Below are 16580 nucleotides of genomic sequence, written 5' to 3' on the forward strand. Positions count from 1 at the left end.
TCTGTTTCTGTGCCTTACAGACATACAGCCAGGATTACAATGGAGAGATGTAATAACTATCTTTTTATGTTACATCATCCAACCAATATTGGTTTCTTTTTTTTACACGTAATGTTTGAAGGAACAAATAACAGAATATTCCTCTTCGAAGAGAAACATTTAATTCATAAGCGATAAATAAAAAACACCTTCAATCTATTCAATACACTTAGGGGGTTTGCTACCACAGCTTTACTCAGTCTGGTGTGAACATTCACTTAATGTGTCTACAGTTAGTTTAACTGCTCAGTATCAAATGATTTACCCTTTGTTGAAATTGTTTCTCTGCAGCTCTGAGGACAAACTCTACGATACTCTCATTCCCACATCTATCAAAGGCGACGTCAAAGACAGGTAATGTTTGCAGTCACTAATAAAACCTGTACCAAAACCAATATATATATATATTCCTCCTGTCGTATAAACATATAGTTAATGACAATATATTAATTAGGGAGACTTAAAGTAAAGTTGCCATTTCATTTAATGCTATATTCATTGATTATTATCAGTTATTATGTAATAAGCAATATTTTCTTTATTACAGCAAAACAACTGTCTCCAGTACTGAGACTGTGACAGTGAAGAGCAGCACTAATGGGTGAGTTACTGCACGACAACTGTCACACTGTGACAGTTACATTGATTACCAGGCAGTCAGATAAAAATATTTTCTCTTGTGTTTTCAGAGATGATATTAAAACTACAACCACAACAAGGACTTCATCTTTGTAAGTTAAGCCTTTATCACCCTTAATCATTTGTAAAAGTAAATATACCCCCAAAACATAAGGATTGCACTCATAATCTCTGTATATTTATAATATTGTTGTCTTTGCAGGGCTGAGGATGACCTGTATGACACCCTGTTGCCTAAAGGCATTTCGTCTAATCTGATGTCTCCTGTCAGGTGAGGTGTCTGAGTGATTGACTTTTAACAAGACAAATAACTCACATAATTATCCTGTCAGTCAAACAAGACATTGTCATTGTCACCAGCAGCTCAAGCATCACAAAGAGAGAGACTGTCACAGTGGAGAGCAGCAGAGGGTGAGTCTTGAATGACTGAGAGTGTTCAGGTTCTGTATGTGTACAGTATATATTCTTTATCCCTTTTTTCTCATGATATTTTTTTGTGCCGTTTAGAGGAGACAGTCCAAGTCTGACATCGCCATCCTCCACTATCAGAACCAGCAGGTAAACATGTTGACTGTGCAACTCACAACTCAGAACTTGTCAAAAATAACAGGTGTTGGTAGGAAGGTGATTGTACGGTATGTTGTTGTCAAATCCAAAAAATAAGCAATTTTATCCATCTACAGATTTTATTACTTATCAAATTTTTTCATTTACAATGACTAAATTAAATAATCTTTCAAAAAAGGCCAAGTTAAGTTAAATAGACATCTGATAGACAAAAAAATGTATTTGTAATACTTAATATCCAGCTCATCCCCCTGCCTCTTTGACACACAGTTACAGCTTGTACTCTGATGACAGTCCCTCCACCCGCACCAGCTCCTACACCATCAGCACCAAGCCCAGGTAATCATTTTACTAGTATCTCTCACACTCTTACACACACATACCAGCTTATCTGCTCTGCTTGCACACACATACTCTAACTCAACACCAGACTCCAGGTAGGAAGCTGAGCAATCTCAGACCTGACTTAATGGTTTTACTTTCCATTCCATTCTCATGTGATCTGTGGTTCACATTGTCTTTGTACAGCTACGAGTACACCAGTATCACCAGTCCCACTACCTACACCTCATCATCATACAGGAGCAGCAGGTATTAGATGATCTTAAATATGACTGGGTTTAATATTGGTGTATAAACATGATATGAGAGTAAAGCAACACTCCAGCTGATATCTGTAACTCTCACAGCAGGTCAGATGACACTGATTCAATCTACTCTACATCCTCCATGAAGAGTTTGTATACATCCTCTGAGAGGTAGGACAAGTGCGACAACTGTCTTTCTCGACCTTGGAAACAGTAGCTTTTGCAAAAAACTCTCACGATGACAATGCTAGAGGAAAAGTCTGGTAATCCCCAAAGTCGTTAGGACTCTCCTCATCGGGAAAACATGAATGTCTGTACCAAATTTTGTGCCAATCCATCCAATAACTGTCATGATATTTCAATAAAAGCAAGAAATGTCAACCTGCTGGTGGCACTAAAGGAGAAGTCATGGGATCACCAAAGTCATTAGGATTGATTCACCTCTGGGAACCATGAATGTCTGTGCAAAATTTAATGGGAATTCATCCAGTAGTTCTCAGTCTGGACCAACTCACAGTCTGATCTTAAAATATTTATTAGCTTATTTCAACAGTTTTCAACCCTCATACAGAAATGGCACATGGGTTGGATGGGTTTTGTTTTGCAACACTACTGTTTTGACAGTCAAGGATGAACTTAGAGCATATGCTTTAACTTTTTAATGTTCTTTTAATATGTTGTGATACACATTACCAACCTCTTTCCCCATACAGGACGGTGCATGAGAAAGACCTGTGCACCTACTGCCGTAAGCCCTTCGTCGGTGATGCCAAGATGGTCCTGGATGACCTGAAGATCAACTGCCACGCGTCCTGCTTCAAAGTGAGCAGATCAGTTTTGTCTCTCAATGTGCATTCAAAATATTACTTAAGTAAAATCATGTAATCGTTTTCAGAAAAATGTTATTAACATCGAAAGTAAATGTACTCATTATGAAGAGTGGAGAATGCCAATGCTGTGTTTTTACAGATTATTACCACTGATGCATTAATGTGTAATGTTTAATGTTATAGCTGGTCAAGGTAGAGCAAATTCTAGCCATCCCACTTATTATACTGTTCACTGTAGTTCAATCATTTATAATGCATCATATTTTATAAAGCGATCATATGTTTTGTATCTAAATCCTACAGTCCCTGTGCACTCATAGTTCATTCACACAGGTGTTCACATATGTTATTGCTTAATTAGATCTACTCTCATCAGCCGGTCGTTACTTTTATTATTTACACCTGTGAGTTTCCTCCTGGGACGTGTGCTGTGACATTAGTGCACACAGTCATTCCCTGAATACTTCCAATTAACTTACACCTGACTAGACGTCTAATCAGCTGGAGTAATTGAAAACACCTGAGTGGGTGTTTGGAGCTTTTAACTCGTAACCACAGCTTTCAGATAAATGTAGTGAAGTATAGATCTGCATATAATAGACATACTTAAGTAAAAGTACCTCAAAACTGTACTTAAATGCAGTACTTGAGTAAAAGTATGTACTTTCATTCTGCCACTGGCAATAAGATATTATGGGGAACTGTGCAGCTGACTGCTCAGCGTGTATCTCTGTCCTCATGTGAGTGTTTATTTGTGTTTGAACAGTGTGAGGTGTGTAGCAGCACTCTGGGCCATCTGAAAGCTGGGGACAGCATGTGGATCTACAAACGCATGGTGCACTGTGAGAACTGCTTTGAGATCACCAGAGGTAAGAAAAAAAAAAGATTGTACTCCCAGTTCTTCATCTTTATGAATGTCAAAGTGCAGTGAAATAAATGTTGAAATGTATTTGTATACTTTGTTGAATTTAACAGGTAATATCCTTTTTTTTTTTCTACCCCCACAGAGAAATGGCGGCGCTGAGTTTCTCCCGAGCGTTTAGTGGAGATTCAGCACATGTGACTAAAGATAAAATGAATTTCTGTCTATCAGCATGTTTTGGGGTGACACTGGTTTTCCTGCACTGAAGTTTTTACAAGATGAAGGGTGTTAATCTGGGTGTTTTGACAAATGACAGTTGCATTACAGATATAATTCTTTTAGTAACATCCACACACTACTGCAGCTATTTGTAACTGTCATGGCATTTCTCTCTCTGTATTTACTCTTTCTTAAGTTCAAGATAGCATTTATGATATTATACTAAGTCTGCTGCCTGTAGGGGGACTGACGATTGGAGGTATTGCAATATTTTGGGCCGGGGGCTTTTTCTTTGTGCAATAAAGGCAATCGATGCAGCTTTATCTAAAGATAGTCATATGTGTCATTTCTTTTGGTGTATTTCTTTTTTTGAAGAATAGTTCTGAGGTATATTTCTCTTTAGAAGTAAAGTTACAGTACAGTTATGGTAAAATGTCTTATGATAAATGTAGGCTATTATGTGATCATTCATTATTTAGTAGAACCGAATAAAGCAGAAGAGATTAGGAATGATTTAAACAGAATATAATATTTCCTCAAATATTATTGAGTTAAATCTCTACAGAATTAATCCACAGAATTGTTGAGCCTATAATTATTTAATGTTCATGGAATAAAATGCAAAGTCGTTCCTCTTTCTCTTCTTTGAATAGACGTTTATTTCAGCATGACACAGCTTTACATTTCTGTGGCCTCCATCACTACTGCCCTTCTCACACATATCAAGAAAGCTGCTGTTGCCAGGATAAAAACAGTGCCATACATGTTCCTATGTTTTTATCCTATCATATATATCATACTGGTTCTATAATAACCAGAGAAGCAGTAGCAATACAGTAACCTTACTCTACTCTTAGGAATATTATGCATGTATAATTTCTTTCTTGTGTCATTCCTTTGTTATTTGATGACCTTATGACAGGTTTGCTTCAAGTGTTCATTTGTATTCATGAGGTATAGTTTTTGCCACAACTGATTAACAAGTGGTTGCACCTTCTCAGTACAGGTGTAGCCCATTTGACCCAAAAGTATCAGAATGTACAATGTGTGTTTGTAGTTTTTTTGGTCTCGTTTTGGTCATTTTGCATCTCTTTGTAGTTGGTTTGTCTCTTTGATTGTTTTGTATCTGTATTTAATATCATATCTGGTTCTCTCCATAATGACGGTGCTGTATCTTTCATGTAAACGCTACCGATTATCAGGCTATTTATTTGTAATTGAACGTAATAAACATATGAGTTGATAAGTGTGTTTACAATTACAACATGGAAAAATCTATGTTTGCATTGAATGTATATATGTTCAAAGCGCCCTCACTAAATACTTCTTCAGCAGTGGTGTGATGGGAGTTGAACTCCAAGCTGCTGACCAATGAGATGGAGGCTGTGCAGTCATACCAGCAGCAGCAGCAGCAGCAGCAGCAGCATCAGTGTGTGTATTTGTTGTGTGTGTGTGTGTGTGTGCGTGCGTGTGTGTGAGAGAGAGAGTGTGTGTGCTTTAAACGGGGGAATCTGGACACCCTCTCTGAATTGAATAGGACCTTCTGCAGGCAGGCCGTGCTTTTTGCCCCTCTCAATGTGCTTTTTACCAAATGGAAGCAGAAGTGTTGAACCCCCAGATGATGGCAGACGTCAATGGCAACAATAAAATCACTAACGCGGAGCTGGAGGTGTTAAAGCTTCAGGAATTGGTCCGAAAATTAGAGAAGCAAAACGAACAATTGCGGACACGAGCGAACGCTGTAAACAATTGCTCCATCGGCCCTCATCTCCAGACCTCGTTGTCGTGTCTGCACGGGGGTACAGCCTGTCCGAGTGACAATTTCTCCTGTAAATATGGCATTTCGAGTCCGACACAGTCGCATCCGTGTGCCCCCGGACCCCGGAGTTCAGCGGAGGAGCCGTTCGCCTATTTTCAGCCGAGTTCGGTGTCTCCTGCCGCCGCTGGGGAGGACAGCAGCGGCGCCGCTGGAGCCACAACTGTTTTGGATGAGGTTGATATTTTGGACCTCAACACTGTGCTCCCTATCGGAGAGCCTGATAGCTGGTAACTACTCTGTTTATATCAACCACTTCATTGCGGCCGTGTGCATATGCAGTATGTCGTTGACAAGTTACGATAAAAACAGCGTCCTTTGTGTTTTTAATGACCAAGCAGATGCTTCATAGGCCACAGGACTGTAACCAGCCACAGTTTTGAGACATCATGTGTAATGCGACCCTGTCATGTATCCTCTTATTGATCACATTATTGATTCCCCTGCAAGAAGAGGAGACTTGCAGACACTGGTAAACAGGGTGACTTTCTGTAGGAGGAAAACGAACAAAATCAGATTTGACACAAGCTTTGGGCATCCCAGAATGCACTGTGTCTGCAGCATAGGTATGAGTTCAGAGTAAGACAGCACTGGGATGAAATTAGAAACAGTGACCCCCTTCAGCTTGTGATCAAAAAGCTCGGCTTTGTGTGCAGTGTTTAGCCCCAGGCTGAACTACTTTGAAATGCTGTATCTGCTGACTTAGGGAGCTCACACACTGACATGCTGACTGCTGAACCGTTTGCAGCTTTATGTATCTGATGTGATGATGTGGAAAAATGTAGCACACAGCTCAAGGCAGCACTGATGGGATCCAGCGTACACGCAGTGTGTCGGTATACCTTCAGTCCATTTAACATAACTAACTGATCCCCCAAGTCAATGTAACACCATGGCCTGGTTACTGAGGAGCATGTCAGTTCTGCTTGGTTCTTATTCTTCTACTTGGGCACAGAGGTGACACATCATTTTTTTTATAACCCAGTTCATTTTTGGGAATCCATCACTCCAGTGTTGCATAGTCACACATCTAGTCACACATCTAAGTACGTCACGTCTATATATTTAATTAAAATGTGGATCCAGTTTTCAGTTACTTTCAGTTTTTGTCTGGCGGAGGCACAAGAATCTAGTGATACAATGATTGATTATTTTCAGTAGTCCTTTGATTACTGTCACAATTCATTTATTCATCATTTGGTGTATAAAATCTAAAACTCATCTCATGTATGGACGTGAAATGCAGTATATTTTAGAAGCTGAATTCAGAGAATCTTTGACATTTCTGTTTGAAAAATGTCTGAAACGATTAATCGATTATCCTTATACTTGCTGATTAATCTTATGTTGACTGTCTAATGTATTAACTGATTAATTGAGTATCTACCTGTCGAAATGAGAAGAGATAACATCTGTAACCCTCCAGTGTTTTACTGTGGCAGTTATACTGTACTCACATCCTATACATCACTGCACTGAATGAATCTGTCACCGACTTTTATTTTACACTTTTGGTTTCATGGCTCATGTTGTTGCCAATAAAATGGCGATTCCTCTTTGTGGAAAGTTTGAATTTTACTGTTGTGTTGGCATTTGGATTTCATGACAAACACTCCCTTTACACAGCCCCGGGTTTACCTTTACTATAAAGGGGCTTTACCTTACAGGGTTGTGCATCTGAGAAATATTGCCACTGTAAAACTCAACCCTGAAGATCTCTAGCTACTATTTTATGTGGACACAGATTGTTCTACCAATAACATACAGCAGCCTCCAGCTTGTTTTACTACAGTTGTCACTGTAAAAATTATGTGCTATACTTTGCTATAAAGGTGGAAGGTGGCAGGACTAAACAGTGGGTTCTGCTTTGTGTTCCAGGCTCTATGTGAGTCCCAAAGCCAAGCTGCAGGGTGAGAGTCTCCTCAGTCCTCTCCAGTGGTGCAGGCAGGTACTGGACCACCCGGGGCCTGAGGTGGAGCTGGCTAAGATGACCCTCTGTCACAGACTGGACCAAGGTACAGTGTATTTAGCAGTCAGATTAACAGCCTTCATCTGCAGCTGCATCTGGACATCTGTCTCTCTGGCTTTCTGACATGTGATTATAAGCTGTGACACACTTCACCCACAAAATGTCTCCACGTGCAGCAGGATTTCAGCTACAGTTTCTGAGTCGTGGGAGCATTTCACTTCACACGGCTCAGTCGTTTCGAACCATTTGACCATATAACTCACTCTCTCTAAATTTATGGGTTTTAAAGTACCTCAGCCAACTTCCCACAGTGATTATTTCTGTTTTAGTGGAGTTGGATGGGCTCCCATTTTTACACATATCACTATCTCCAGAGGAACAATTAGGATCAGTTTAATGGATTTGCTTTTCTGCGGATCTAAAAAAAAACAGTTCCATTTGGAGGAACTCATGCTGTGCTGTTGGATGGCATTACACTGTGTTGAGTGGGAAACAGTGTAGAGATGATTATAAAGCTCTGAAAGTATCACCATTATTACACTACACCATCAACAAGTGGTTTATATATACACATATACATATACACATACACACGACACTTTGATTTCTAAGGGAATGTTGAAAAAGCACATTTCAAGAGAAAAAAATACCCATTTTAAATTAAGTATATACGCTAAGCTAAGCTAAGCTAACAGCTTTATATTGAACAGACAGATGTGAAAGTGGTATTGATCTTCTCATCTAACTCTCCTGCCCCTTCTGTCTCCTGACACCTGAATGAAGACATCTACCTATATCCTACAGTATGTTGGTCACCGCTCAAAGGTGGCACCCCCTGTACAGCTTAATGAGCTACAAATATGACATTGACCTCTCTTTAGGAATTTGACGTGCACACTAGTGTCCTGGATTTGAGTCTTGTCCTGGTTTTGATTATATTTAGAATATACTGGAACATTTGCACAGAACATAGTAAAAACCTGACTATTCAGCTGCCTGTATGTGTGATTCTAACATTATTATCCAGGTTGCTGATGTTTTGTGATGTTGCTGTCTTTGACTCATCCACATCCAACTATCCAATATGTCTTTTCTGCATTGACTGAGTCATTTCAACAGCTGAAGACGAACCCATTTTGGGTTCTGGCTAGACTTTGCTTCTCCTTTTGATCATCAGTAATGGAGGTCGAGAGTGAAGATACAGTTTATCCACTTATTATTACCACTGTCATTCATTAAATCGTTAATCATCATGTCATCATCACATTTTTTTGTTTTTCTGACTAAAAACTACATAAATAAAGTTAAAGATGGCCCTGCGCTCATGGCCGACCTAGAAACATTTACATGCTGTAATATCCTGCGTTTCTAAGCATAGAGGGCATATGATGTTTATATGCATTAAAACGTAACCAGGATACTAGAAACCCCCCTTCATAACCAGGATACTGGTGTGCTACGAAATGACATTTGCTGCTGGACCCAGTTTTAGATTTGGTGCTTCACTGTTTCTTCACTCCTGCAAGGGGATATGGTTGCCATAGAAACCGTGCTTACATTAACTGGGTTTTTGAGGCAGATTTTGCCCAGCACTCGGCTGCTCAGAACAGCCTCTTGTGCTATCACAGCACTTAATAATTCACACGTCGGTGTGTACTCTGTATATGCATGTGTTTAAAATTTAAAAAACAGCTCTCAAAGATCCGTTACATATTTGTGGGCCTGTTGTGTCCAGGCTGTGATTCAGTTCTGTGCTTTAGTTTGTGTTTGTTTGGATGGTCATTAGTGTGTGTACGGTTGAAGGTCCTCTTCTGTCTCTAAAGCTGTATTCAGTGAAGGTTGGCTCTCCTCCTATGGGTCATGAATACATCCTTGTGCCTGAGCTCCAGTGGCTGTTGTTTGTGTAACTTGCTGTGAATGCTACTTTTTATCCAGTAGTGTTTGAGCCTAATTGTGTCAGGAATGCCAAATGCTCCACTCTGTCAGGTGTGTGCCACTCGGACTACCGATCAGTGGGGCTGAACTCGGTGTTTACACATTGAAGACACATTATCTCAACTCAGTCATGTCATTCCAAGCCTAATCTTTTCACTGCTAATCAGCATGAGCTAGCAAAAAAAGAACAGCACCACTTTCCTAATAAGCCATATTTTATTAGGGCTTTATAAGTTACAACTAATTGCTTTAAGTGCCATTTAATAAGATTATATTTCAGCTGACAGACAAAGCTTGGCAACCTAAAATCATTGGGTTGTCAAGCTTTCCATTTGTGGTTTATACTACTGATCTATAAATTCAATTAATTATGTTTTAACCATGATAGGTTACAGCTTAGATTTAATATGTTACAACATTATTGCTTCATGAAATTAATACAAATCGAATCTAAGCTGTATAAATGTAACCTCTGCACCCCAAAGTAGAACATAGTAGATCTAATTCTGATTTTGGGAATGGGATGTAGCCTACATGCACAATCCCTGCTTATCGTAAGACCCCTCCAGAAAAATCTGTAGTTTAGCCCAATAAGCCGCAGTGGTAAGCTAAACCTCGTCTTACTGTATCAGCCTCTTCTGTCTGAGCCGTGACCCAATCATTTAAAACATCAATACTTATCTGTAAAAAGCAGATTAACATTTGGCGGGAGTGAGTTAAAATATAATCAATGTACTGTATGCGTGCATGTGTACGTGTGGGTCTTGTATGATAACGCAATCAGACTAACTTGTCCTTCACTGCAATCTTGTGTCTAGCTAAGCGGTGGCGAGGAGTCTCCTCCATCCGTCCATACAGCTGCATAGAGGGGCTCTCCACCCTCAGCTGCCCCGTCCTGCCTTACACTAAATCTGCTGCACTAACCGAGTCCCCAGGTAACACAAACACACCACACGTGTATAACTCATGCTAACCACAAACGAGTCACATTAACTTCTGATAGGCCTCTGAGGATCATCTGTAGATGTCAAGGTTTGATACTTATGGCTGAATCACTGAACACACACTGATCTATTTTGTGGCTTAATTGGGGTGACTGCTCTAACGGTTTGTGACATATCAAAGAGGAGCAATTAAAATGAGACTATTATTTAATTGAGGTGACCTTTGCGAAAGGAAAAAAAAGAAATCAGCTGACGTTGGCATTTTTTGTAGTGATGATTAACTGAGTTAATGAATTGATAAGTTGACAAGGCAAGAAAAACTGGTAAGTCACTATTTCATTAAAACACAATTGATCATTTTAGTCATTTATTGCCGGATATGATTATATGTCGTTATGTTTCCTTTCATGTCATTTGTAGCATGATAACTGTGTGTCAGTCCATTGGTTTGTCCTCCACTTTGGTCCAGACTGAAATGTACAGACATTCATGGTCCCAAGAGGATGATCCTCTGATTTCTTCCTCTGATGTCATGAGCATGTCAAATGTTTTACTTATCCTGTAAAATATGTCAACATCTACACGATGGATTGGCACAAAACAGACTTTTGTGGTGCCCAGACGGTGAATTAAGAGTTAAATGTTTTGATGACTTGGCACAAAATCTTGTACAGACATTCAAGACTGTGGTGATCCTTTAACTTTTTATCTAGCGCCACCATCAGGTCTAAATTTAAATTTTCCAATACTTAATTGAACAAATCTAATGGGATTCCCATCAACCTGAGCAATACTTTGTGTTCATTGCTAATTACCGAATGCAAAAATGCTAACACGCTAAACTGAAATAGTGCATAAGGTAAACATTACACCTGCTAACCATCAGCATTTTCACATCGTCATTGTGAGTATATTAGTATGCTGTCGTCAGCTGTTAGCTCAAATCACCACTCTTCCCAAGTACCGCCTCACAGAACCATTAGCATGGCTGTCGACTCTTGTGAGTTTCACACAGAGCTGCCTGTTTTCAGGAATATCCTCCATATTCACTATGTTACATACCGTCGCACCTTGACACTTTGCCCGGTACATCCACAGCCTGATCTGTTGACCAGCATTGCTTTTTCATTTTCCCCCACCCATTTTTTTCCCGCCAGTGTTGGGACTCAAGCGCACATTTCCAACCTTCAGGCCATTTCTGCGTGTGTTCCAAAATCTAACACCATAACAGAAATGTAGATAGCATGTGCAAATGAAGGCTAATTACTTTACATTTTGGCCTTGCATTTAAACTCTGTTAAACTTCATTGCTCAAATGAACTCTTTCCTTGAACCTCAGAGTCCTTGCTCCATTTTTCAGATGTAATAAGAACACAGATCCAAAAGCATCAATTGCTTCCAAAATACTTTGGGAGCTCACTGTATAAACATAACCCAGATTCTTAAACAACCTGTTACTTGCAGTTTACAGTCAGATTACAGCAAATTGCAGGGAAGAGATTATAAGGTCATGCTCTGGGACAGATGGAGACAAGCAAGCTCAAACTCCACCAGAAAAAAAAAATCCCTCTGCTTGTTCATCCATATTTATTATTAACACAACTCTCAGTGAGAGCGGGTTGAGTTTTGATTGATTGGTGTATGAATCCTCTCTCTCCTTCTGCCGTGTTTCTCACCTCTCAAGCCCCGTTGCCGTCATCTGGTCAGTCTTTTCTCCAGCCGAGTCTCCCGCTCAGGGCCAGCTGCAGCCTCGGTGACAGAGCACCCACCTTCCTGTCAAACTCCACCCTCCACAGTAAGACCCCACTGACGGCCTGTCTTCTCTGCTCTGTCATTCTTTTCTGCAGTTTTATCTGTGAAGGTATATACACTTAAACGTCACAGCTTGGTGAAATGCACGTGTCTCTCCTGTGTTTTTTAGACGTGGGTCGCCGGCATGCAGCCATCAGCCCCCAGTCTTCCCTGGACAGCGAGGTGGGTGTGTCAGAGCTGGAGGATGACACCATCTCTATGAGCTACAAACTGCAGGACATGACAGATGTGGAGGTCATGGCACGACTTCAGGAGGAGAGTGAGTCGACTATCTAAATATCTTGTGGACATTAGATGGGAAAAAGCACCTGAGGTTTGAAGTAAATAAATCACCTTCGAATACTTCTTCTAGAGTCTATACACTAAATATACATGATTCTTGTGTTACGTAGTTTTGTCTTTCACAATGCCATTTGTCCGGGCTGACATCCATCGATATAATTTACACTGATGAATGGCCTTCTGTAGAGACTGAAATGGATTACTCTGTGACATTGCTGATGTACGGCTTACACAAAGACAAATGTTTGACCTTTGAACAGCTGAACTTGAGCAGACAGTAATATCTTGTTGTTAAATTATGCAGGAGATCTCAGGGAAAAAAAAACATCCCTGTATCAGTCTGGTCTACTGATTCAGTAACTAAATAATGGATGAGGAGTGCCTCCAGGAGGAAATGTATCATATACTATGATACAGGTTCATGTTTTCCACAGATAAAACCAACAATCTTTCACCTTGTAGGTCTCCGACAGGACTATGCCTCTACCTCAGCCACAGCCACAGCCAGCCGTCGCAGCTCCAGCTTCTCCTTACACTCCCTGAGGCGCAGTGAGATGGATCTGGAGGAGGAGGACGAGGAGGACGACGTGTACGACCAGCTCCCTCCCCCCCAGCCTCGACTGTTCCGCACAGGGTCTATGCAGAGGGGCAGCCTGCCCCACTCTCACACCTTCTCCAGTATCAGAGACTGCCGACGCAGCTCGACCACCCCTCAGTTTTCACTCAGTGGACTCTCCCAGTACTCTGGGCCCTCCAGCCTGACCACAGAAACACACGCAGCATACAGGAATAGCACAGGTGAGTGTCTAATGGATTCCTTATTCACTTGCCACTGTAAGATCACTAAAAATCCTCCAAAATAACAATGACACCACACTACTTGTAAAATAGAGATGAATGTCCCACTTCAGACTGAAAGCGTCTTGACAGAATAACCTACATTTGACATGTCCCTAAATTCTGTCCAGACGATTTCTCTTTGTGCCAAGACGGATTTAAAGAGTGCTCTTGGTTACAGGATTTAAAAAGCATCCCAAGTTTGGGTCAGTGTACTCTGTTCCATCAGTTGCAAGACTGATGTTGTACTTTAAGACAAATTTGACTGTCATGGTGAGGAGCAAGTCTGAAAATGTCTTACCCTATTAGGATTTCACATGCTGTGTATTTTCAGAAGTCAGAATTCTTAGAGGAATAGTTTGACATTTTGGGAAATACGCTTATTTCTTTCTTGCCAAGAGTTAGATGAGACGTTTGATACCACTCTCATGTCTTTATGGGAAATACAAAACTGCAGGGGTTAGCATAGCTTAGCATAAAGACTTGAAACAGAGGGAAACAGCTAGCCTGCTCTGTCCAAAGGTAACAAAATCCACTTACCAGCACCTCTAAATCTCACTAATCACAAAACAAAAAACAGTTGACAAGTTATGCTTTTATAGGAAGTTATGTGCAGGATTAGTCCTTGGCTGGAAGCAGTGACTTTCCTATTTCTCAAAATATCAAAGTGTCTCCTTTGACATTTAAAATGTGAGTCAAAATTTTCCAAAGCTTCAAATGGAATCAACACCTGCAAAACCTGAACTGGTTTGTTGATTTGGTTGCATAGACAAGCTACGGAGAAGCATGCCAAACTTGATCCGAGCTCCCAGCATGCCCAGTGTTCCCAGTATTCCATGTCTGGCTTCCCCCGTCAACCCACCCTCCCACGGCCCCTCCTCCTTACCAACGATATCCTCCCTCCGGAGCAGCCAGAGCTTTGACTCATCCAGTGGGCTCGCACGACTCCAGTCCTCCAGTAAGACTCTGTTCCTCATGTCTATGAATAAATCAGCTATTCAGAGCTCGTTTTTATTTATGAGATAATATAGAGCACTGTTATTATTTTTTTGAAGGCATGGCAATTTCAAATGCAGTAATTGCTACACTGTCACTGATGTAAGAGTTACTTTCATCTAACTGTTGAAGCTATGTTTCAGTTCCTTCCCCAGGCCAGCTCACTCAGCGAGTCCAGAGCGTGGCGAACTTCCCCACCACTCCCCGGCACCCACTAAAAGCCACAGCCTACGTCAGCCCCACAGTGCAGCAGGGCCCCACCTCCACCTCTCTGTCCACCTCTGTCAGTCTGCACTCCATCCCGAGCAACATCGCACTGCCTCAGCCCCTGAAACCCAGCAGCAGTCTGGTACCACAGCCCCTAAAAGCCAGCGCCAACCAGCCGGCTGTCCCCCGCAGCTCCCTTCCTCGCCCAGCCTCCTTTGTAGGAACGAGTGGAGTTCCACGTGCGAGCAAAATCACCCCACCCACCCGCAGGTAAGGGCAGATACACAGACTCAGTGAGTTTAAGGGGGAACTCTACGAGTGGAATAAAAAAAAAAAAGACAGGACATTGAGATGGGCTTTTGTTGTTGTTTTCTGACGTTTTATTGACCAAACGTATAATTGATTGTTTGATAATGAAAATGATTGTTAGTTGCAGCCCTGTATGCAATATGGAACTGGGAAACAACAGGGGTTTCCAAACATTTTCACTGGTTTTCCAGAGTGAGGTGCTGTTGTTAAATGTTGAAAGGGACGTTAAACCAGCTTCGTTGGCACATGTTTTTATTTGACTGTATAAAGGGTAGGTGTTTAATTGGCTGGTTTCTTGCCATCTGCAGTTTGCTGACTCCCCCAAAGAGCCTGGCTGCCCTGAGTGCCCTGAGGGATGGCAGCTGGAAAGATGGCTGCTACTGAACAAACTGAAGTTCAAGAGGTGCACAGGGTAACGCTGCATGGGACCCAACTGATTTCAAATTTTGCTGTCAGGGGTTCCGAGTCTTGGGCTGTGACCCAAGAGAGAGTGACTGTTAACATTTCTAAAAAGCACTACTCTTCAGTGAAGGACAAAGTAGAGACTGACAACAGTATGTGTCCAGCTGGGCTGGATCTTTACCTTACTACCTGCTGAAACACAGACTGGCACACTATGAAACAACCTGGCAATATACTGATAATCAGTTGTTAAATGTGAACCGGTTCTTCTTTGATATGTGTTTTTTGATTTGTCATTGTGGATAGTTAAGGGTACGTTTATTCAAACAGAATGATAATTTCTCTCCAGTTGAAACCTTAGAAAAAATAAACCCACGCTTTTGTACATGCTTTTAATGATTTAATCTGACTAATTTTGCAATTATTATTTTTTTGACTGTGGTGTCAGATATGAAGTTGAACCTGAAATTTGAATTTTGTTACATCCTGTGCCTGTTAAAAAAGCAGTGTAATTCATGTCAGTTATATTTATTGGCTGGACCTCGCAGCACTTTTGATCAGAATTATTATTAACGCATTAAAATAAATTATCTGCTTTGTTTCTTCAGTAAAGTATGACATTTGTTTATGTAAGTGTACACGTTTTACCCTATGGCTAGTTCCTTTTCATTATTGTTTACATGACAGCTGAGATTTTTAATGTTCTTTGATAAACATAATCGCTGCAATGATATTGCACATAGAGCCCTGATGCTTTTTATGGATGACAAGAATTTAAAGAGAAGGTGAATTTTTAAAGTGAATAAAAGCCTTTCAAAATATTTTTGCATTTTCCCAGTCTGTCTTAAATATAGTGAACCTGGATTAAATGAATAAATCGTTGACATTGAAAGGGAAATTGGGGGAAAAAATGAAAAGGATTTCTGCTAATAATCAACTGCAGAGGGAAGTGTTACTCCACTATGCACAGTAACAGGTAGACATTACTCTTTATCTGTGATATGTGTCATAACTTATGCTGTGTTAAATGATTTGTTTATTTAAAACAATTTACATTTTAAGAAAGTATTGATGTAAATGCAGAAATGAGCTAAATATATTCTAATTTTGACTAAAAACAGTCTATTTTTAGAGAAACTGATGACAGCTTTCTCCTAACACAGTCCAACCAGGAGAATCACAGTACTCAGGCAAATTATTTATCTTGTAGCCCCGCACATGTAGAAGCTAAAGACCATGCACTCTACTTACTACTTACTTGTCCATGGCATGAAAACACTTAAGGTGATGGTGGCAAAAAATATGAAGCTACACAAATCCCCCTCTAC

The 16580-nt window shown here is 40.6% G+C and overlaps 2 protein-coding genes across 5 annotated transcripts in view; both read left to right on the forward strand.

Annotated features, from left to right (window-relative positions):
- Positions 1-4072, forward strand: part of scel (sciellin) — an 8657-nt gene extending 4585 nt beyond the window's left edge. For 2 of the 4 annotated variants that reach the window (XM_023430619.2, XM_023430621.2), the window contains 12 exons: positions 331-393; positions 587-640; positions 729-770; positions 881-949; positions 1039-1089; positions 1186-1236; positions 1516-1584; positions 1774-1836; positions 1935-2003; positions 2546-2654; positions 3429-3531; positions 3670-4072. In XM_023430619.2, coding sequence (XP_023286387.1) covers positions 331-393; positions 587-640; positions 729-770; positions 881-949; positions 1039-1089; positions 1186-1236; positions 1516-1584; positions 1774-1836; positions 1935-2003; positions 2546-2654; positions 3429-3531; positions 3670-3686 — 760 coding nt within the window. In that variant the 3' untranslated portion in view covers positions 3687-4072. The remainder of the gene's footprint in view (positions 1-330; positions 394-586; positions 641-728; positions 771-880; positions 950-1038; positions 1090-1185; positions 1237-1515; positions 1585-1773; positions 1837-1934; positions 2004-2545; positions 2655-3428; positions 3532-3669) is intronic. The other 2 variants (XM_087169717.1, XM_023430620.2) reach the window with 2 other exon arrangements.
- A 1124-nt stretch (positions 4073-5196) lies between these two features.
- On the forward strand, positions 5197-16433 carry slain1a (SLAIN family member 1a). The gene is made up of 9 exons (XM_023430633.2): positions 5197-5789; positions 7438-7574; positions 10282-10398; positions 12092-12202; positions 12329-12478; positions 12964-13299; positions 14108-14296; positions 14478-14811; positions 15159-16433. The coding sequence occupies exons 1-9, from the start codon at positions 5335-5337 to the stop codon at positions 15232-15234; spliced, it is 1905 nt and encodes a 634-aa protein (XP_023286401.1). The 5' UTR covers positions 5197-5334; the 3' UTR covers positions 15235-16433.
- Positions 16434-16580: the final 147 nt, after the last annotated feature.

This window comes from Seriola lalandi, unplaced genomic scaffold (genome assembly GCF_002814215.2).
Source record: "Seriola lalandi dorsalis isolate HSWRI2012SDOR001 ecotype SW California unplaced genomic scaffold, Sedor1 jcf7180002054908, whole genome shotgun sequence".
NCBI lineage: Eukaryota > Metazoa > Chordata > Actinopteri > Carangiformes > Carangidae > Seriola > Seriola lalandi.

Bases quoted from the DNA above. Each gene is read 5' to 3' on its own strand.
- slain1a (XM_023430633.2), top strand. From the start codon at position 5,335: ATGGAAGCAGAAGTGTTGAACCCCCAGATGATGGCAGACGTCAATGGC. The intron at 12,479-12,963 runs GTGAGTCGACTA...TTCACCTTGTAG, and splicing joins GGCACGACTTCAGGAGGAGA to GTCTCCGACAGGACTATGCC. The intron at 14,297-14,477 runs GTAAGACTCTGT...GCTATGTTTCAG, and splicing joins CGCACGACTCCAGTCCTCCA to TTCCTTCCCCAGGCCAGCTC.